Raw genomic sequence first — 23,509 nt, forward strand, 5'->3', positions numbered from 1 at the left:
AAAAAACAGCACCTTGTGCAACCACTGGATGAATTTATGCACACAGTCATACCAAGTAGGAACCAGCTTTTGGCATCAAATTCAAAAATTCTTAATATTTAAATGCCAATATTAAAATAAGCAGTCATCATCACTACACACAGAGCCACAGAGAACAGGAGAATCCAATTTCAGCAAAGATAGCACAGCTTGTTCTTATCAATGAAAAGTATAACTGTCCTATTTATTTATTGAGAAGTGAAATCTTTATTTTGGAAAGTTAGATTTCTAAAGATATCTGAACATAATTCCTTCAATGAATTTCTCAATTCAGATTTTCACGAGATTGTATTATCATGAATAGCTGAGAATTCATTTGTCATTTTGCCTTTCTTTTCTATAACTGCATCCACAGGGACTAAACTATATTTGACTTCAAAAAGAACACTATGTTCTGGTAACCTTATATAATATGAATCAAATCAAATCACTGAGTTGAATGTTGACATACCATTCCAATTAATTTTCAATATATATTAAATACATACTAACTAAATATACTAAACTAAATACATATGTTGGCCTGCCTTTTGAGGATGGTCAATGATTTATGACAATAACACATGGTTAATATTCACCTTTGTTCCCTAAATATCTTCATATACAAAGTTTCTATACTTGAAAAACTCCAAATTCATCAAGAAAAGCATCTTCTAAATCTTACTGCTGTAAGCTCATTTTCCTGGACTGTTATTATACATAATAAGAGACTTGATTTGACAGCTCCTATAATAACACATTATACATTTTACTTTGGATGTGTTATTTTACCTTAAACTCTTGTGATGGCAAAACCACTTTTCTTGAAGCTGATTGGTTGTACAAGTCTACAACAGTGCTTAAATGTGACCCAAGCTCTCTGACAAGGAGAAATCTTTATTTTAAGCCTTTTGGGCACAGAATATGACATCTTCATGAAGAATTTTTGTTTTATTATTAAGAAATAAATAAATGTGTCTTGCTCCTTGAGATATCCCTGGCTTCAGCAACTCATAGTCATTTCCACTGTAGACCATTAAGAATATATTTCAAAGACAGGCTAGCAAGTTTCAAGTAAAAGCTATTTTTAATATATTGGAGCTTCTAACTGGCGTCGGGTGAGTATTAGAGATTATCAACATAAAAAATATAGTGCCAAATAATGAACTTAGATGGATGTTGGTTGACTTCCTGATTGCATTCTCTGGTGTTGGGTGATAATCATTTTTTTGCAGACTAACCTTCTGATAAAACTTTAAACTTCTTGGCTTTCTTGGTGTATTTGTTTTTCTTATAAGCTTTCTTCCAATCTACTTAGATCTCATTTAACACTGTGCTTTTGTACACGTCCCCAATGAGCAATCAAATTTTATCAACATTGCACTAAAAGTATCTCAAAACACAGTGCCTGGGTCATTTCTCTCTGATTTAGCCTTCATTCTACTCTTAAAGCAACAGAAGATTAAGCTTGATTTTGAAGATTCTCTAGTAAAGGAAGAGCTGAAGCTTTGCTATTGGTTTATTCATTTATTTGTTTCATAATTATCTGGGTTTCTTCTCATGCTAAATCTATACCTTTCTTAAAGGCTTATGAAAATTTTGGTGAAAAAATGTTGCTGCTTCAGGGCAGGCATGGAGCCTCTTTTCCTAAGCTAGATAACTGGGTGAGTATTTTCATTTATTTTTCCTAATACAAACAGGTCACATATCAAACTAAATATTGTCATAAGTATACTTGAGAGGATAAAACACTAAATATGTCAGAAGAAACAAAGAGCATCTTAGTTCACAGATGGGATGTTAGAACTAAGTTACACAGTCATTATATCCCATAGCAATCATTGTAAGTGGTATTTTCAATTTTTAAAAAAATAGCTAAGCATAGCCTTTCATCCAATCATGAACTTTAAGAGATGAAAGGAATCTTAATAGTCATCCAACATAATACTAATTTTATAAAAGAGAAAATGAGTGACATTTTATATTTGTAAACTAAAAGACCACATCTTCCCACATGAGTGTGTAACATTATCAAGAATTTCAGTGACAGCTACTATAAAGATTAGATGGAAAATTATGCAAGAGAAATTAAGCACACAAAAGTTCCCCCAAAATCTTGGGCCATAATCTTAGAAAGTAGATTTAGGAAATCTAAATACATTTCACCACTATTCTCCTTATTAACTTCCTTATGTTGTTGTAGCCTATGCTAAACACACTAATTTCAGTTATTTTTAACTCTCTACAATGTTATGTTTCTGAAAATCTTTAATTAGCAGGAAAAGCATTTACATATTACTGCTTCCTTTGTTTAATTACACTCTCCAGTTTCTCTGATATATAAAAGGTAATTGATTACACCTACAGTTTAGGAAAATGATGAAGTATCCTTTAATTATATTTCTTCTACGGGATGCAAACAAAAGGATGAGCATTGGCTCAAATCAATACCAGATGCGTATCATGCCCAGAAAAAGGAAGAAGAAACAAAAGGAATGAGAAAACATTGGTATCTCTATCCTGGTTACCATGCTAGGAATTGTGTTGCACCTGATATACCATGAAAATATATAATTCTGATTAAAATCTTTATTTTTGTCTATTGTATGTGCAAATGGAACAGTTTTCTTAAGGAGTTACCCAAGTAAATGCTTTAGGATAAACCTTGCTCAAAGGTGTAAATACAAGTCCTAATTATACAAGGCTTACATAATTAACTAGAGTGGGATAAGTAAAATCCATGAAAACAATCTCCAAATTTCATATTTAAGTATATAATTTCAACCTTCTGCTCTATGTTTAATCCAAGTGTCTAACAAAGAGATAAATTTACAGTTTTGCCTATTTTTTCCTATTTCTCTTACCAAACCTTGAGCAGAAGTGATTTGTAAAAAGATAAACTAAAAACAATAATAATAATAGAAACAACAATAGAGGAAAGAAGAAAGCATAGGATTCTAGAATATTCCAGTTTATATAATTAGCCTCTATATAATGAAATGTGGTCTACGGCACCTTAGAACGTAGCTCAAAGTACTGATTTTGGACTGTGCCATCACTGAAACTGAGATTATTCTGAACAGTGAATATAGCCAGACATTACTAGGCCTTTTTAAACTAGCCTAGCAACTAGAAATTCAAAATCACCAATCTTCATATTTTTTAGATAAATTCCTAATTTCTAATTCCCACATTCCAGTGCAACGAGCCATCGTCTCAAGTATCAATGTTTTCTCTCTCTCTCTGCCTCTCTTACTGTTTTCTTTCCTTTTTAACTGACCCCTTAGTCAGCTTATAACAGCACCAGGTAATAACTATCTCATAGTTTCATTATGTAAAATAAACATGGCAGCAGAGGTCCCTATCACTATTTATATCTGCACTCTCCTTGACAGGCAGATGGGCTAGTGCCTAGATAATCACCAAGTGCCCTCAGCATAATTATATCACAGATCAAAAATAAAATCCAGTTTTGTATTCCAGGTACCAAGTGGAAAAATGAAGATTCTCTTGGTCTTTCTAGGTCTGCTTGGTTATTCTGCTGCCATGCCAGTGAGTATTAAAAATAATTAGGTCTTTTCTTTACGTTTTATTGTTGCATAGCTTGGGGACAGTTATTGGGCTGATTTCAACTGATGTTCTGAATTTATCACAAACATTCTCTCCTTCCAGATGCAAATGCCCCGAATACCTGGATTTAGCAGTAAAAGTGAGGAGGTATGTATGTTCAGTCTCAGGAAAGACATTTTCCAGAGCCCTGTCCTGAGAGTTCATTTTAAAGGGAGAATATTGGGAAACTTTCTGACATAAAATTTCTCATGAACAAGGTAGAGAGACTCTATATCTCTTAAGCTCTCAAATCAAGGCGAAGTAGTTACTTCCCCAGTATTATCCCACCTATGTGCTTCAATATTTCTTTTCAAGATAAACATGAATTCCGTTAAAGTATAGTTAATGTTAGCTTCTTTGCTAAGTTTTCAAGCTGGCAAAGGTAGCCATTCCACCAACGGTTGTTATAAGGTAAACACTTAAGTATATATTTTACATGACTCGTACCCAAGATCATTAGCCAAGCTCAAACCACAACAGAAAGGAGAATCATCTTTTCATAGAAATATCACATTCGTAAACTCTGAACTCCAAAAGTAGAGCAGAATATTCAAAAACTTCAGTGTAGACAAGATTTTTATTCTCTATTACTCTATATTGATTCTTTTCAAAATAAAATTCTGACTTAAAAATAAAATGCCATGGAAGTTTTTTAATTGCATACTTATTTTAAATTCATGCGTAATTAGTAAAAGACTTTATGACTGTTGTACCTAAAAACCAGAAGTTTAACTTATTTCTTGTGATTTCATTGAATAAAAAATTTTCACTTTGTGCCACATTAATGCATTCCTTTGGTCACAGATGATGCGCTACGGTCACTTCAACTTTATGAATTCCCCACATGTAAGTTTCACTTTATATTATTTCTAATGATTTCTTGTTTATATATAGATAATTATAAGGTTTGTCTTAGCTAATAAAGATATCAATAGACATCCATGATTTAATTAATCATTATAAGAGTTTCAAGGAAGAAAAATCATTTCACCTGTCCTCTTACACCAAACTATCTTCTTATTCATTAATACGGTATTTTCATGTAGATAAAAACTTTTCTTAATTACAAGGTTTCTTCATGTCTGAAAGAAATTGGTTCTGGAAAAAGATTACATAAGATATATTTACAAATAATGAGAACAAAAAGTAGCATAAGTAAATACTGAGGGGTCTAAATTTTATTTGAATTATCTTGAAAGATAACACTAAAATTATGAAATAAGTTTTCATGCAACCTTTAAAATTTAGGTTATACTTCCTACTATGTGCTAAGTCTTAGAGCTAATTAAAAATGAACCAAGTATCAGTTGAATCTTTTGGCACAACTTTTCTGAAAAAAATTATATGATAGGACAATAACATTATATGTTACTTTGACTTTTGTGACATGATAATGAGAACCAATGAGGGGGGTGGAATCAAAGACTTCACCAATTTTTCTCTTAATCCTTTTCATTCACGTCATTCTCTTTTAAAGCCCCTCACCTAAAATCATCATCATTGTCCATTTTCTCTTCTTCAGCTACTGTTTGGCCCAACTCTTTCAAACACTCATTCTCAGTTCTAGCAATTTTGCCAATGATTTGAAATTTTCACCAACTTAATTGTCATGAAATTCTACATCTTAATGCAAGATTTGGTACTTCACCTTCCACTGATCTGCATGGCACTTGCATTATTTGTATGTCATTGTATTGTTTGTATATTGTTTGCTTGTACATCATCCATAACAGAGAGAGACTGATTAATGAAGAATGGAGGTAGAAAGTGGTGTTAAATCAGAGAGGGAGGGTGTTTGAATGGGACTCGTTGTTGAAAGCGGTCAATTTATACATTAGCATTTTCAGATTATAACTACTTTTGCTTCCCTGCAACCCTGTAATGGTGAAGATTTTCACAATGAAAACAGAACTGATGAGGATTCACCCATAATCAAGAAGCCTAGGCACCATGGAATTTTTATTCTTTCCCTCTTTCTCTTTTCGTTTCGACACTCTCTCTTCCTTTGTCTTCTTTTTGCTCTTTCTCCTCCTTGTCCAGCCTGTAACAAGGCACAGGAGTTCTGAATTTGCCATCAACTCCTATGTAACCTGACTTGTACACTTCCTACCAGAGTTAGGGCTTCAGAGTTAGAAAATCATAAGTCAAATTCTTAAACTGAAATTTCTCACCTAATTCTGCCTTTTGCTTTGTTTGTTTGGTTGGTTGGTTTTCTGAAAGACTGATATTCATTTCTCTAAGACAATATGTAAAGAAATGCTAGCTACAAATCTTGAAGCTTCCATTGTTAAGTTTCATAGGCTTTTTAAGATCCTTAGCTGAGTTTTAGAGATTGACAGTAGAGAGAGGGGACAGCTGGAATCTCGGCCGTCATGTGATTTTGCTGTTATTTGTTACCCTTGCAGATGGCACACCTGGGCCCCTTGTATGGCCATGGTATGCAGATTCCTCAGCTCTTCCCACAGTATCAGATGCCCATGTGGCCTCAGCCACCACCCAAGGTGAATCACCCACAGAAACCTTCATCTCCCTCAACACCCAATCACCAGAGCAACACTGATCAAGCCCCAGAGACCCAGCAACCCGACCAGCCTCAACCTCAAAAGCTCCCACCAAAATGGCCTTCAAAGCAGCCATCACCCACCCCAACTCAGCCCCAAGAGGAAGCCCAGACACCTGAGGTGAGGCTTGCCCACTAAAATTCCAAACCAGAGTCATAAATGGTCTCAGAGGGACTGGGAGGCCATGCAACCCCTACAAACACACTTCCTCCAATGCTCCTCAGTATGGGTACTGCTATGTATGAAACAGAATCACTAGTTTTGACACTTTTTCCAAGGTGATGCTGTCACCACCTATCCAAAACTGCCTAGCAAGTTTATTCCAGCCTTCATCTGATTAAAAGTTACCCAGACTTAAACTGTCACCCAAAGAAACTCCTTTTAAAATACAGAGGCAACATGGTATAAACATGAGCACCAACAGAAGAGTCAGAGAACAGAGATTTGAATTCTATCCCAGCCCTTATTAGTTGTATTATCTCGATCAAGTCACTTTGCCTTTATAGACTCCAGGTTCATCATGAGTAAACGAAATGTGCTCTAAGTCCCTTCCAGATCTATGTTTTGATGATCTAAAATATTGCCCTGAAAGTTAACACTGCTTCCAGGACTTCAGGATGGCATGAGTGTAGTCCTGACTTAAATGCAGATGGTTTCTCAAGATCTCATTCAGTGTGGAGCTTCTAAAATACTCTTTTAGTCAACTAACATTCATTATCAAACACTATTATAGATGTAGAGAATACAAAACTGAATCAAAGGACATTTTTGGATTTGAATCCTGGCTTCAATCATTTACCAGATATGAGATTTGGGGCAAGTGACTTAATTTCTCTGAACCTCAGAATCTACAGTGAAATAGGGATAATAATAGCACATATCTTCTGCGGTTATGCAAGGATTAAATGAGCTTACCAATATAAAATGCTCAATAAATTGGGAATTCGAAAATGGCACTTCTTAGGGAGTGATGGAAATGTTAGCTATCTTGATTGTGGTAGTGGTTTCATTGGTGTGTACATCTATCAAAATTCATCAAACTGTACATTTGAAATATGTAGTTTACTGCACAGTAACCATACCACAATAAAAGTGTTAAAAAAAAAAAACTATGGTTACAAAAGAGGAAAGGGCAGGGAGGGGTAAATTAGGGGCTGGGGATTAACAGACACACATAACTGTATATAAAACAGATAAAAATCAAGGACCTACTTTATAGCACAGGGAACTATATTCAATTTCTTATAATAACATATAATAGAAAAGAATCTGAAAAGAAAAATATATATGTATGTATATGTACAACTGAATCACTTTGCTATACACCTGAAACTAAGGCTGTAAATCAACTACACTTCAATAAAATTTTTTAAAATCAAAAATATACATATATAAAATGCTCAGCACAGTACCTAGAACATAAGTGCTCAATAATACTAATTATTGTTATTATTATTATCTCTGCCCTTTAAAAAATTCACAGTTAAAAGCAAAAGAAAATGTAGATTTCCAAGTTTCAAATAATTGTCTTTAATTAAAAAGTTTGTTTCATTTTTCATCTGCTCTTCTCATTTCCACATCAACCTGATTCTTCTGTTCTCTCTAGGCATTCCTACCATTCGGCAATGGGCTATTTCCCTACCAACAGCCACCGTGGCATGTTCCACACGTGAGTTTTTTCCCTTATGCTAGAAATGAAAAATAATATTAGCATGTTCTGTCCCATACTAATCTGAATTCATATGTTCTAAATGAAATGCCATATACCAATCAGAAAAGAGTATGAAACAAAATCATCACATCAGTAGGAAAAAAAAGAATTTGTACTCAAATTGGTGAGATGAACACAGCCTAAATGACCCAAGACTACTACTAACTTAGTTAATGAATTAATTTTAAAGGGCTATGCTCCTTTATTACTATTCCTCACCTAAGACATCAGAAAACACAAGGATTATCCTCATTTAGTGTAACAGGAAAAATGGGACAAAATGGAGTTTGAAAATCATAAGATGAGCTATGAAATCAGACTAAGATTTTTCCATCATATCTTATTATTTCTAGTCAAAGATATTTCATTATAAAGAATTGTGTAACATAATAATTACAAGAATCCTTTAAAGTTTAAAATCATTAAAGCATAATATTGAAATTGCATGACAACCATTTAAAGTAAGAATCACAAAATATACTATTTGTACTAAATAAATATTAAAGGCCAGGTGAAGTTAAATTAATAACAACAACAACAATAAATATTTGATGACTCTTCATTCAGCTATGACATTGATTTTCCTTGTCTACAACTTTATAAGCAAGAGGCTTCTTATCACCAAGGAACAATTCATTTCAAGGAGTAAAAGTTCTCTACTTTTTTTTCCTTAAAAAGAGTGACATCCTTTTAACCAGTAATACTGAACTAAGAAAACTAAAGCAGTACCAGGTGAAGATTTAAAGAGCACATAAACCTGATTCTCTTGCTGAAATAGCTATTAATCTCATCTACATAGAACTTCTTGAAAGTCTGTGGGAGCTGAACTAATTTTCTAAACCCTCCCCTGAGAAGAAACTCAGCCTCCAAGTTTGATTTGGAAAATAAACCTTGGTTTATTAAATATTACATTTAATAATAAAAAATAAATATAAATAAAGTATTATAGTAATAATCCAGAAAGAATTATCAATTTGTCACTTTAAATGTGAAGTACATTCTCAAAATAACATCATTATTTAATCTCTATTATTAGATATTCAAATATGGATGTTTGGATCTTAATACCACTCAAATCTATGTGTGTGTGTGCACGCGTGTGTGTCTGTATTGGTGACGGGGCAGGGCAACTGTGAGGAGATGCAGCCTCATGTGGTATTTTGAGTAAGACAACCTAGGATCCCGCTGAAGCCTTTGTATTCACTGATGGTTATGTCATAATTATTAATCGCTAGATTGTAAGAGCTAATGACTCATAAGCTAAAAGGTGGTAACAGTGCTAACACTGACTTGAACTATTTTAAAACACCTTGAGCTTTACAAATAGCAGCATAGAAAGTGCTTTTCTCTGTGTTCATTGTGTTTTTCACCTTTCAGAGGGTACCAACAGGCTATGGACGTCCACCAGTCAGCAATGAAGAAGGCGGGGTAAGTACAAGCAAAACTGTACTTCTCATTACGAATTACAATCCGAAAGTTTCTGCTTGTTTAATCCCCATCTAATAAGAAAGTTAAAATCCAACACATGAACCTGTAACTCAAGTAGTCATGATTTTAAAAAGAAGTGAAACAAACCAAGTCAGTAACCTAAAATAAAATAAATGTGATATATCATTTCTCCTCTACATGTATTAAAATCACTCTCTCTCTCAGTCTCCTTATCTCTCTCTCTTTCTCTCTCTCTCTCTCTCTAAGAAGGCTAATCTAATAACTTTTGCTCAGGGTTGATGCTGGACTCTAAACAGTGATGGGACAACTAGTGAACAGGAATGAAGTAAAATTATCTTAGAATGTTATCCCTCGGAGGGAGTTAAGTAATCACTTAATGCCCTCATTGTACAAATAAATTGAAGCCTAGAAAAAATAAATTACTATCCAATTTCACCTACTGAGCCAATTGATAAACTGGACCCAAAACCTAAGTCCTCTGATATTCTGTCCAATGTTTTTTTAGGACACCACACTAGGAGAGGGGCCAAATGCATGTCACAGAGTGATACACTGTTTAAATATTCTAGCACTGTGTCATCAAAAAGCCATTGCAGTGATTGTGGCACAGCACCCCACCCCTAGAGCAAACTTCGTCTTTCTCCCTAAATAACTGCTACATCACCAGTGAAATACAGAAAACTGACAGCTCTGGAGCATGGGGGCTGAGGGGCAAGTAGTTAAAATAATGACATTGAAAACTCCTATGTCAGTAACGGCATAAGGTGCTTTCAGATGTATCATTGTCAAATAATCCCCAATAAAAATTATTCAAACAAGTGTATGCAACCTAGAAATGCGTTCAGATTTTCACAAACGTTTCACGAGACAGTGAAGCAGGCAGTTAGCACAGGCATTAAGAAATCTGTATTCCATCTCCTGGGGACACTGCCTGATTTCCTGCATGCTGTCAGAGACATATCCTCACCCATCTGTCTCTTCATCTCTATCCACAGATAAGGATTAAAATACTTTTTCTCTAGATTGCATTTGTTTTAAAAGAAAAACTAAATGACCGAAATGTCTAACAAACACACTGACTGACAGAGCTCATGATGATTACATCATTCATTAACCAAACATTTACTAAGCAATTCCCACTGTGATAAAGTGCTGGGGAAAACAAAAATGAGAAGAATGCTTTCACACAAAAACTTCACATGGGAGAGTGAAGTGGGAGAATCCCAGAAAAATAGGCAACCAAAATTCAGTGGGATAATTGCCAAAGCAGAAGCCTATACTTCTGTGGACATCCAGGAGTAGAGCCTAATTCTGCCCAAGGAAGCCAGGACAGAGAAGGGAGCATTCAGGCTGAGTCCTGAAGATGAATCAAATTCTCCGGGAGGGATAAACGTGTAGGTGAAGAGAAAGTTCAGTCTGCAGAGGCCATGTGCAAAGGAACTGGAACAAAGAACGGAGTACTCAGAGAGCTCGTAGTAGTTGTGACTTTTTAAAATTATTATTTATTGTAGTAAGGACACTTAATTTACCCTCTCAACAAATTCTGAAGTATACAATACAGCACTGTTGCCTATAGGTACAATGTTCTACAGCAGATCTCAAGAGCTTATTCATCTTGCTTAACTGAAACTTTAAGCCCATTGATTAGTAACGCCCCACTTCCCCCTCCCTCCAGCCCTTGACAATCACCATTCCACTTTTTGATTTTATGAATGTGACTGTTTCAGATACCTCATATAATGGAATCATTCAGTATTCATCTTTCTGTGACTGGCTTATCTCTTAGCATAATGTCCTCAAGGTTAACCCATGTTAGTACATATTCAGGGTCTCCTTCTTTTTGAATATCATTGAGAATAGTGCTACAACTAGTTGTGATTTACAACCACATAAAGAACAAGGGGAGGAAATGAGGCTGGATATAATTGTTATGGGCCAGATGATTATTTAAAATAATAATAATAATAATATATAATATATAACACTTGTCAGGCACTTCCTAAGTAGCAGGCACCGAGCTTTACATACGTTACTTCATTTGACCCTCATGATAACCCCTGAGAAAGATATTATTTGATTGTCTGCATTTTACAGATGAATAAACTGAGGTCAGCCCAGAGTCATCTACTAGTACTGGTGGAATAGGGATTTTAACCTATATTTGTCTAAAGCCCCACTCTTTAGCCCCATGCTTTGTGTTATGTTATGGTTTACAGTTAATCCTGTAAAGCAAGGACAACTTTAATTAATATTTAAGGAGGAAAGTGACAGAACTTTCCCACACACCCACCCCCACTACTACTCCACTACTCTGATGGCAACGGAGAGGCAAGATTAGAGGAAAGTAAAATTATATCCAAAGAAACTAGTAAGAAAATTGTTAGAATAATTCAGGGGTATTGGGGATAAAGGAGAGGGGACAAGGATGAAACTTGAGATTTTATAGGATCTGGTTATTAATTGTCTGGGGGAAATACAGGAGAGAGTGGAAACTTGGGAAAATGGGTGGACAGTGGTGAATGCTGCTTAGATAGAGAATACTGGAGAATGAGGTTTTGAGGAAGATGAGTCCAGTCTGTGTACATTCAGTTGGAGGTACATGTAAGATATTTACTGCAGCAGTCTTGCTGTCTCAACCTCAGGAGACACTGTCATGGGTCAGAGCTATAGTTTTAGGAGTCACTGGCACATATCTTATTGAAAGAATTGGCCTGCAAGAGATTGCTCAAAGCAGGGGTGTAAAATGAGAACAGAATAATACGGTGGATAGAGGATGGAATCCTAAAAAAAAAACAAACACAAACAAACAAACAAAACCTTAGACTCCAGGCCTAGGAAGAGAAAATTGAGAAGTAATGGTCAGAAAGTTAGAGTACCAGACGAGAGAACCAGAAGGGGCAGAGGGGTCATGGAACCAAGGAGGAATCAAATTTCAAGAAAGAAAGCATAGCCACTGGTGTTAAAAGAAGTATGTGCTAATAAGATTTTTCTATCACTTTCAAAAATTCCAAGAAGCACCATAGTAGGAAACAAAGAGTAATTATCGATTTCCATCTTCTTCCCTACAGAATCCTTTCTTTGGATATTTTGGATTTCATGGATTTGGGGGCCGTCCTTATTATTCAGAAGAGATGTTTGAAGATTTTGAAAAACCCAAAGAAGAAGATCCTCCTAAAACAGAAAGTCCAGCCACCGAACCTTCAACTAATTCAACAGTTCCTGAGACTAATTCCACCCAACCAAATGCACCCAATCCCAGAGGGAGTCAGAGTGGAAATGACACCAGCCCATCAGGAAACAGTGGCCAGGGGCCTAACACTGTGAGCAACCCTACAGCTCAAAATGGCCCTGTAGTTAATGTTTCAGGCCAGGGAGTTCCAAGAAGTCAAACCCCATGGGGACCAAGTCAGACAAATTTTCATGAAAATTATCCAAATCCTAACATTCGAAGTTTTCCTGCAAGAAGACAATGGCGTCCTACTGGTACTGCCATGGGGCACAGGCAGAATGGGCCTTTTTACCGAAATCAACAAATTCAAAGGGGTCCTCGGTGGAACTCCTTTGCTTTGGAAGGAAAACAAGCAGTTCATCCAGGATATCCATTATATCGCAAAGCTTATGCTTCTACTGCAAGAGGCAATGCTCTCAATTATGCAGGAAATCCAGTGAATTTCAGAAGAAAGCCGCAGGGACCAAATAAATACCCTATGGGAAACAATGTTGCCCCTCTGGATCCTAAACATGGTACTGTTGGCGGTAATGAAAACATCCAAAATCCAAGAGAGAATCCAGTAAGTCAAAAAGAAAGAACAGTCACTCCTACAATGGATCCAAATGGTCCCTGGAGAAACTCTCAAGATTATGGAGTTAATAAATCAAACTATAAATTGCCTCACCCTGAGGGCAATATGCTAGCCCCAAATTTTAATTCTATTGATCAAAATTCTTATTACCCGAGAGGAGATTCCAAAAGAGCCCCAAATTCTGAAGGACAAATCCAAAGCCAGAATTTGCCCAAAGGGATTATTTTAGAGCCAAGAAGAATACCATATGAATCAGAAACTAAACAGCCAGAATTAACGCAAAATACATATCAGCCTGTGTATCCTGAGGGAATCCCTTCCCCTGCAAGGGAACGTTTTCCTACTGGAAGGAATACTTGGAACCAACAAGAAATCTCTCCACCTTTTAAGGAAGATCCTGGGAGGCAGGAAGAACACTTATCTCATCCTTCCCATGGCTCAAGAGGACGTGTTTACTACCCTGACTATCGCCCCTATGATCCCAGGGGAAATTCACCATACCTTAGAAGTAATACATGGGGTGAAAGAGATGACTCACCCAATACAGTGAGACAGCCTGAAAATCCACACTACCCCATGAACACTCCAGACCCAAAAGAGACGATCCATTACAATGAAGAAGACCCAACTGATCCAACTGGGGATGAACCTTTCCCAGGACAAAGCAGATGGGGTGCGGAGGAGTCAAGTTTTAAAGGAGGCCCAACAGTTAGGACCTATGAAGGCAAACAACAATATACCTTAAATCAACCAAAAGAATACCTTCCCTATTATCTAGATAATCCATCAAAACCCAGGGAGGATCTTCCTTATGGTGAATTTTACCCCTGGAACCCAGATGAGAATTTTCTGTCATATAATATAGCTCCCACTGTACCACCACCAGTGGAGAGCAGGGGCTATTATGTTAATAATGCTGTTGAACAAGAAGAAAGCACTAGATTTCCTCACTGGAACTCCTGGGACCACAGGATTCAAGCCCAAGGGCAGAAAGAAATAAGACCATATTTTAACAGAAATTTCTGGGATCAGCCAACAAATTTACACAAAGTCCCCACTAGTTCACTACACCAGGAGAACAAGCCCTATTCCAGTAATTCCCCAGCTGGGCTTCAGAAAAATCCAACATGGCATGAAGGTGAGAATTTGAATTATGACATACAAATTACTAGGTTAAATTCACCACAGAGAGAATATCTGGCTTTCCCAGAGTTAATTCCTCCAAGTTACCCAGCAGGACAAAAAGAAGCACATTTATTTCACCTAAGCCAGAAAAGCCCCTGCTGTGCTGGTGCCTCAATAGGACTCAAGAACAATCTACTTGCTCTACAAGACTACACTCCATCTTTTGGTCTTGCACCAGGGGAGAACCAAGACACCAGCCCTGTGTATACAGAAGATAGTCATACTAAGCATGCAAGATATACTACCTCCCCGATGAGCATCCTGCCTGGACAAAGAAATAGCTCAGAGAAAAGACTGCCTGGGGAAAGTCAAAACCCAAGTCCTTTCAGAGATGATGTATCCACTCTGAGGAGGAACACACCATGTTCTGTAAAGAATCAATTGAGCCAAAGGGGAATTATGCCCTTTCCTGAAGCCAGTTCCCTTCAATCAAAGAATATACCTTGCCTCAAACGTGATCTTGGGGGAGATGGGAACAATGTTTTGGAACAAATATTTGAAGGCAACCAGCTCAATGAAAGAACTGTTGACCTTACTCCTGAGCAGCTTGTTATTGGTACACCTGAAGAAGTTCCCAAGCCAGAAGGAATCCCAGGTGAAGTCCAAGAAAATGAGGGTGAAAGGCAGCAACAAAGACCATCTAGCATCCTACAGTTACCATGTTTTGGCTCCGAATTAGCAAAGTATCACACCTCCAGCACTGGAACTCCATCTAGCATTGGAAGGCAAGGCTCATTTGATGGGGATCCAATTATGCCTACTGAAATTCCTAACTCATTGGCCGGGTTAGCTACTGGGGCACAGTTTCAGAATATAAATGTAGACCCACTTAATGCAGATGAACAAACTCCATTAGATTCTCTTCAAATAGGGGCCAATCCACAGGACCAGGTGCAAGACTGCTTACTACTTCAGGCCTAGGGATTATCTCAACCAAGCATTCTTTGGGGAAGGAAAATACCTGCTATGCTACAGTGGTTTCCAGACATTTCCCCCACAAGACTCAATTAGTATTTCACTCTCTTGGAGATCCTTAAGTTTTTCCCCATTCCCACTAATAGAAGGTTGGGCCTCTGAGGGTTGCTAGATCCAGTACTGTGACTAATTAGCACTGACCTAAAAAAAAAAAAAAAACAGCAGGAAGGCTAAGACCACCACTGCCTTGAACTTGGAAGCCACCAAGTTCTGGACTAGTTTCCCTTTGCTTGCTGATTCTTCCTTTTTCTCTCAAAGTTCCATACTTGTAAAACTGTCTGGTTTTACAAGACGAACGGCATGAACTTTCCATTTTATGTATGGAGATCTATACATTAGTATAGTCCTAATGCGCTGTACTTTTTTTTCTTGTATTGGTCTTTGTCAGTTTTTTTTCCTGGTTAATATTCTCTTTTGGAATTGTTTTTCTTTCACTACCTCTTTCTTTCTCTTTATCATTTCCTTTATCTTCCTTCCTTTTCTTCCTCAACCATTCTATATTTAGCTTTCTATTTTTTCCTTCCCCATCTTGCCCTCTCTATCACTTCTTATATACTAAGCTACCTTTAACCATCACTTGTCTTTACATCTACTTTCTCCATTTTGTCTTCCTCTCTTCTCAGCTTTCTATTCTGTCTCCCAATGTATCACTTGTCAATCAACCCCTTTCTTCTCTAACTCCTTTCTTCCCTTCTATTTATCTTTTCCTCTTTACACCATTATTGTATCTTAAGACTGCATCTCTCTCTCTCTCTCTTTGTATCTACTCCAAATTCTATCCTAATTTTTCTCTTGGCCCAGCCTAACCATCATTGTAGAATATATTTCAGAAATAGTGGACACTGATACCTACTTTTATTTTTAATTTTCTTATGGCTTTCACCAGATAGACACAGCTCAGCCAGAACAACACAGTCAAGAAGAAGGAAGAGAGGCTAGTTACCCAGAACCAGTATCCTGGGGACAACGCTTAGGAAGGTAGGAAGGGAAGAACTCCCTCTCTGCGACTGAGCATCCAAACAAAAAGAGCAGGACTTGCCATACCCCATCACCAACTCAAAATCTGCAGGACCTAGAGAATACATTTGGGGTAACATTATCCTAATCAAGTAAGAGAAACACTCGGTGTTTCTTTTTCTCTAGTAGTACAGTATAAGTGATTCTACTGGTGTATGCCACTACTAACATAAAGACTTACTTTTCATGTCCTGGTAGAATTATTCAAAGACACATTTTCTTTGTATCTTGATTAAATAGTGTAAATTATTTTGTAAAGTAGATATTTCTATATTGCCTTGCTTAGAATACATCCAGGTGTTTTGTTCTGTTTTTATTAATGGCACTTTGGCCTACTCTCTAGAGAGGAAGAATTCTCAGAATTATCCAGAAAGTTGCCTTCTAACTCTTAAGAGTTTCTTAGGAGAAAATTTCCTGGGATAGATGTCACAAGAAGACATTCGGGAAAATGTAATGTTGAAAACTTCCTGAAGAAAGGGATCTTGTCCTTTGAGTCTTCCCAAGTTCCTGGCCCAGTGTCTTGCATGTAGTAGATAGTCAGTAAGCACATATTGATTGATTGATCTTAAAAGTTTTTAAAGCTCCCTTGAAAATACAGTGTGCTTGTCCAATGAGTAAACCATCTGGGATGCTGAATGAGACACCACACTCTGTAGCTTCATATATTGAGCAACATTTGCATTGTAGAATCTCGGGTAAGAAAAGGTCTTAAAGGTAGATTATCTAGGCCATCCATCATCTACTAGTTGCTTAAATCCATCATCACCAGATTTTAATCACATGTTGAAATACTATTAACTTATTCTATTTAAAACTCTCTTAAGAATTATTCTCATCAAAATAAAACTACATTGTTATGTTTCACTACTTTTTTCAAATGATTTTTTAAACCTAGATATAAATACTGTCATTGTAAAACATTCATTCACTTCAATATTTCATCAAAATGCATGGATCATGTATTTCTTTTGGCAGATATGTCAACAGATCTTCATATATGAGGCACCACAGCTTTTAATTTATCATCTGAGACCTCTGTAATGTAAAATGTAAAGGTACAGTGGGACAAAAACATCTACTGAATTTGAGAATATAGAGTGAAAAACAGGGGAAGGGGACATCCCCGTAGAATATGACTCTTTATCTCACCACCACAGGTATCCTTCTGTAAACATGGATACCAGGGCTGAGTTCCCTACAGTAAGGAAATTGTTCTGTGTGCCCTTGCTAAGTTATTGATTACGCTTTTAAAGTCAGCTCTAAGATTATGGTGCACGCAGTGGGGATGGCAGGCCCTGAAAGTGATTCCCTCTTGTCTCAGTTCTATTTCTATGGTGAGGCCCTATGTCTAGTGATCATCATATGCTGATTCTAAAATGGGTGGATATATCCTGGTGATGACACTAGTTGATAAATTTAAGAAGAAAATAATATCTGAGGATGATAAATACAGGAGGTAATCCAGCAAGGCTAACACACACTTGCCTGATAAGCTTTTCTGTCTCAAAGCCTACATTAGATTTCTCTAGGGGGTAGTTGGGCTTTGATCCAGTTGGCTGGAGGAAGTCTTCCATTTCTTCATTTTGAGCAAGAAGCAAAATAGGATGATGAAATATAGGGTCCAACCACTTGTGAAAAACTCAGCCAAGTAGCCATTATCATAGATATTCTTCCCCTGGCTTTTTGGTTCCTCTGAACGTGTTTTACTTTAGTCACTCACATCAGAGTCTTAACTTTATACATCTTTAAAGAAAATTCACAAGACATGACATGTGAGTTACTTTTATCATTTGTTTTGATGTATCTCTGCCCTCACTTAACCCACCCTCCTTCAGTCATGACCTGAAGGACACTAAAGAAGAGTCATCTTGCCCTTGGGAAACCAAACTTTATTTCTAAAAACCAAAAAGGGAACCAGAAATGTAGGACTTGAAATCAACAAGCCCCTTTGCCCTTCCTTCACAAAACCTCAAATGTTTCACTGCGACTCAGACAAACTGCCCAAGTAACACTCAGAAGACAACTGCACTTGGTAGAAAAGAGGTAATCACCATTTCACAATGGGTTATTGCTATTGGCTTTGTCCACCTGTTCCTCCTTGCCTCTGCATCTCATCCCCAGCCCAATAACATCAGCCACTGGATCTTTTTCTCTCCTTTTGCGTTCATAGCCAATAAACAGGATTCAGCTGGTAACAAATAGGATCTCATGGTGGAAGAGCAGAACACTTCAAATAAAGGAGCGAGAAGGAAACCAAGGTGTAATTCAACAAAGACATGATTGTGAAACAGATGAAGCTACTCTCATGCCCTGTTACCTCCCCAGTCAAGGTCCTCTGCTCTCATAGCACCCCAGTTCATCTCTCTGAGGACACAGCACCCTCCATTTCTGTGGTTCAGCAAACTGGGACAGTAATTTCCTCTGTGTTTATCCAAGTAACCATGCCTCATTCCTTTCTGCACTATATAAAGCAGATATTTGTTATGGTTAACCTGAAAAAAAAAATTCCTTCTCAAGTGCTGATTAATTCGTAGCCCTCCCAAACTATCCACCATGCCTTTAAAGAGCGAGTGGATTCTCAGCTTATTTAAACAACAGTAATGGTAGAAAACGTTGTTTGGAGAGGACCTTGTCAGTCCCTCAGCTATTAAACCACGCTGGAAGCTGTCTCTCCTACCTAGGATTCAGGCTGTTTTGACAATGATGCATGCTATACCAGTGTTTCTCAAGCATTAATATGCCCATGAATCTTGTTAAAGCGGTGGTTTTGATTCCCCAGCCCTAGGATTCCCAACTACCCTGAAGGCTCACTGCACTTCATTTTTTATATTTAATCACTCATTGTCTTATAACATGTGCTGATTTTTCCCTGTGTTAGCTGTACCTAGAGAAGAAGGAAGAAAACTCCTAAAGAGTGAGGCCCAGTTCTTATTCAACTTCTGTACCCCTCACAGCAACTAGCTTTGTGTTGAGCACAGAGTAGATGCTGAATAAATATCACTTCTTCTTTAAACACATTTTGTAAATGAATATGAATTTAGATTTTCCAAATTTTTAATATAATTGATTAAAAATAAAAATGAATAATAATGAATATTTTTCTAATTACCAAAATATACACTCATTGTAGAATATTTGGCAAATAATGACAAGTAAAAGGAAACAAATAAAAATAACACATAATCTAACCATCTATAGTGGGATATTTTGGTCTATTTTCTCTTTTATGTATGTATGGGGGGAGTCTTAAAGTAATTATTTTATGAAATAGCCTACATTTCCCTCTTCACATTATATAAGCAATTTTCATACAATTAAAAATACTTAAAGTTTCATTTTTGTTTCTTATGAATATTCACTATAATAAATAATGTTGTGATAAATATCTTTATACCTCTTTGTCCATATTTCTGATTACCTCCTCAGAAGTAGAATTACTGGGAGAAATGGTCTGAAAATATATTCTAGTCAAGATAACATACTGAAGAACACTGGCTTTGAGACTGACAGTTTGAATCCAATTATCAGTTCCCCATATGATATATGTCAAACCTTAATAAGATTACTTTATCTGTTTGCATCTTAGTTTCATCATCTGTAAAATGAAGATAGTATTTATTTCATAGGGTACTTACGAAGAATAAATAAAATGTGTGTTAAAATGCATATGCATTGTATTTCATAAATCACCACTAGGTGGAGATAGAGGTTTATAATTACAAAATAGTGGTTCTAAAGCAATTCCCAAGCTGCATCACCAGCATCAGTGAATTCTGTATTATGAACCTGTTCCCACGTGATGCAGTTTCTCCTGCCATATTACAGAACTACTTAATCAGCATCTTTGGGGTGGGGCTCAGCAATCTGTTTCAGTGAGTCCTCCAGATGAGTTTCATACAGGCTAAAGTTTGAGAATCACTGATTTAATTCATGTTCACATTTTTCTCTAATTTGTTGCCTGGGCAGAGAAGAGCCAAAAGACAATTAACACCCAATACCAATTGTAATTTACAGAAGGTTACTGAATGCTACAAAAGCTGTACAAAGTGATATACACACATTATAGAATGTATCCTTAGTTTTATAAGATACCTATTTTGTCAGGTAGTTATTTGTATTCCCATTTTTCAACCTTACATTGAATGAACTTCCCCTTAGTGACTTATTATTTAGTCCCTAAGTACAGAGTCTGTATTCCAAGCTAAGCCATGAATTTACCCACTATACCACATTGTCGCCCCAAAACCTGTCAGTATCCTTGCCACATTCAATTATCGTTGGCTGGGAGCAGCCATGGACCTCACACAAACACAAAGACAAAGGAGAGGCTCCTTTCAGAGCTGCCTTATCTGCATTGATCCCTTTTGTACCCTGCTATACTGTCCACTTAAACATACGAATGAAACTAACAAGAAGGTTTTAATCACTATTCAGTAATTCTCATTAAAGAGTCACTATCTACTCTGGATTTATACTGAGTTAATGCTTAATAAAGCACTTAGATGGGTGCCTAGCACATAGTAAATGTTAAATTATTAAATGATAATCCTAGAGTTTAACTGAGCTTCTGAAAGAAGGAATACTCAGGACTTTTAAGTTTGCAGTCCTCTTCCAGCTGGCATTTAATGAAGAAGTCGTGCTGGCACATGGCTCTCTCCTACAAGCATCTGCAACGTGGTACCAAAAATTTTTCCTATTGGGTATGCACAGAAACTAAGGCAAAGACAGGAAGAGTAGAGCAGCCTCTTCAGAAATAGTCTCCCCCTAAAAGTTCTCATCACGAAGAAAACAAATTGTAATTATATGAGGTGATGAGTGTTAACTAAACTTACTATGGTAATCATTTCACAACAGGTAAGTATGTGGAAGTCATTTTGCTGTACACCTTAAAACTTATACAATGCTGCATGTCAGTTATATCTCAATAAAACTAGGGAAGAAAGTCTCCTATAAATTCTCATAACACTTTGGAAACTATTCTTTGTTTCATGCAATTCTGCCAAGTGATTGTAATTATGCATATGTCTCATTTCTTCAGTTAAACTGCACTCATACTCATTTAATTCAACAAATATTTACTGAGCACCTCTTTGTGCCAGACACCCCTCCTAGTGCTGGGAATCCACCAATGGGCAAAATAAAAATGGCTGAGCTTGTGGAGCTTATGCATTTGTTGGGGGAGACAAACCATAAACATGATATTTACGTAAATTATATAGTCTGCGAGAGAATGACAAGTACACGGTAGTGGAATAAACCAAGAAAGGGAATGGGGTTTGCAGTTTTTTTTTTAACAGTCAGGGTGAGCTTCATGGAGAAGACTGTTACCGAACTGAACTGAGGTCCAACTGAGCAGAGGCCTAGTAAATGAGTGGTGATGGTGACTATCTTGAGGGCATTTAACACAGCTTAATCACCAAAAATTTAGCAGAGCTCCTTGCTTATGGTAAATATTCAGTCACTGTTTACTGATTAAATAAAGTTCAAGGTTTTTGCTAAAACCACATACCAGATTGAAGATTGGTCAAGAATGATTTGTCTTTAGCATGTCAAAACTATGATTCCTACTGAAGCACCAGAGTGTCGGAGCCTTATCCCTAAAAAAAAAACACTGAATAATCAGTATGAACACAGTGGAAGTTATTAAAAATGACTATTACCATTTGAAAAAAAGAAAACAGAACAATTTCTCTTCAAGAAACTGCATTTCACTAATCAGCCTTCCATTATTTTAAATCCAGAGTCAGCATTTACTTTCCACAGTACCCTTAGATATATATATGCCAATTGGCCTTGGGTTTCTGCCATAAAAAAATTTTATGTGCCATGATAAACGCTGTTTGTCAGGAGGGACACTGTCTTTATATTTAAGTTTAGTTATAAAATGACAAATCTACCTCAAATATGTACCTATTTAAATTCAGTGATTAATGCACAATTATATCATACAAACTGCTCCTCATAATATTTTAATTTACATATAGCAAAATTAACACAAGCAAACTTTTTCCAATAAATTATTTCACACAGGTATATGCTTATGAATCTATTTAATTGTTCAAACTGTGCTAGAGAATACATATTTTGGAATACATAATTTGTTAGATTCAGTTACAACAGAGATGATTTCCAATGGGAATTTCTTACACTATCCTGATTATCAAAAAACTTTTATTAAAAAACTGTATCACTTGCTCCCAAATCTGTTGTCAAAATATATTTTTCAGTTACACATTAAATACCATCACTTTCAGTTAATTGGTTTCATAAGTATTAGAGAGCCCATTTTAAATGATTTAATAAACACTTCCAAAACATGTTTTCCAAATATTATTTTTCTAATGAAGACAAATAATTGACCTACATTTACATACGGATTTTCTCTACACAGTGATACTTTTTTTTAAAGAGAAGAATACAGAATGTGCAAAAGCTCAGGCTCTCCAGGGCAAAGCCAAAAAAAAAGGGCAAAATTTAGTATGTCTTCTGATTTTTACTCTTTTAGTTTTATTTTCTCTCCTTGTCTTTTTTTTAATGCTAAAAATTTACCTAATAAAAATAATGTTACTATTTCAATTATTGGGTAGGAGGAGCTGGTTTTACACTATCCAAAAAAAAAATCATAGTTTCAAATTCTTTGGTAGTAAATATATTAACTACCTGGATCAAAATGGAGAGCCTTTCAAGATAAGAAGTTGTGCAGACAGCAATGACTCAAATTAGTCAGGATAGCAGGAATCCGGCGTCAAGGCTGTTTCCACCATTTTGGTCTCACCATCATAGGTAAATGGGACCTTGTTTGTGTAGCACTTGTTTCTATCATAGGTATAGCAGGTCTCAATATCGTCATCACAGAGATTGCTCTGGGTGGCAGTAACTACTCGATTACCCAGCTCCACTTCCGTAAGATCACATTTTTTACAGCTGAAAAACAAATAACACGCTTTAGATGCTGTAGACAATCCCCATCAAACGTTGTCTCACAATCTGAGTGACTACACATTTCTATCTAAAATCAGTTAATTCTGACAAAGGGTTACTCCTTTCAGACTTAAGCTGCTCTGTAATACAGAATCATTTACATAATTTTTCAACCTTTAGTTGAAAGTAAACAATATAATTGATAATATGAGAATACAATTATTTGTGTATACAGCAACTTCTGCTCTGCTGGGTTTATT

General features: G+C 36.4%; 2 protein-coding genes across 6 annotated transcripts in view; one reads left to right on the top strand and one right to left on the bottom strand.

The window, feature by feature from the left end:
- The window catches only part of JCHAIN (joining chain of multimeric IgA and IgM), a 409,126-nt gene that overhangs the window by 380,073 nt on the left and 5,544 nt on the right, over window positions 1–23,509 (bottom strand). For 4 of the 5 annotated variants that reach the window (XR_012060597.1, XR_012060593.1, XR_012060595.1 and 1 more), the window contains exons 4-5: window positions 22,989–23,252; window positions 21,838–21,925 (exon numbers count right to left, since the gene is read on the bottom strand). Coding sequence is in view for 1 of the 5 variants with exons in the window: in XM_006212508.3 (XP_006212570.1) it covers window positions 23,048–23,252 (205 nt within the window). In the remaining 4 variants the exon portion in view is untranslated. Of the gene's footprint in view, window positions 1–21,837; window positions 21,926–22,361; window positions 23,253–23,509 lie in introns of those variants that run through there. The other variant, XM_006212508.3, reaches the window with a different exon arrangement.
- On the top strand, window positions 915–15,458 carry ENAM (enamelin). The gene is made up of 9 exons (XM_031689589.2): window positions 915–1,136; window positions 1,605–1,682; window positions 3,502–3,570; window positions 3,691–3,735; window positions 4,432–4,473; window positions 6,033–6,308; window positions 7,795–7,857; window positions 9,277–9,327; window positions 12,417–15,458. Exons 2-9 carry the CDS (start codon window positions 1,629–1,631, stop codon window positions 15,255–15,257), a joined length of 3,441 nt encoding a protein of 1,146 aa, XP_031545449.2. The 5' UTR covers window positions 915–1,136; window positions 1,605–1,628; the 3' UTR covers window positions 15,258–15,458.

This window comes from Vicugna pacos, chromosome 2 (genome assembly GCF_048564905.1).
Source record: "Vicugna pacos chromosome 2, VicPac4, whole genome shotgun sequence".
Classification (NCBI taxonomy): Eukaryota; Metazoa; Chordata; class Mammalia; order Artiodactyla; family Camelidae; genus Vicugna; species Vicugna pacos.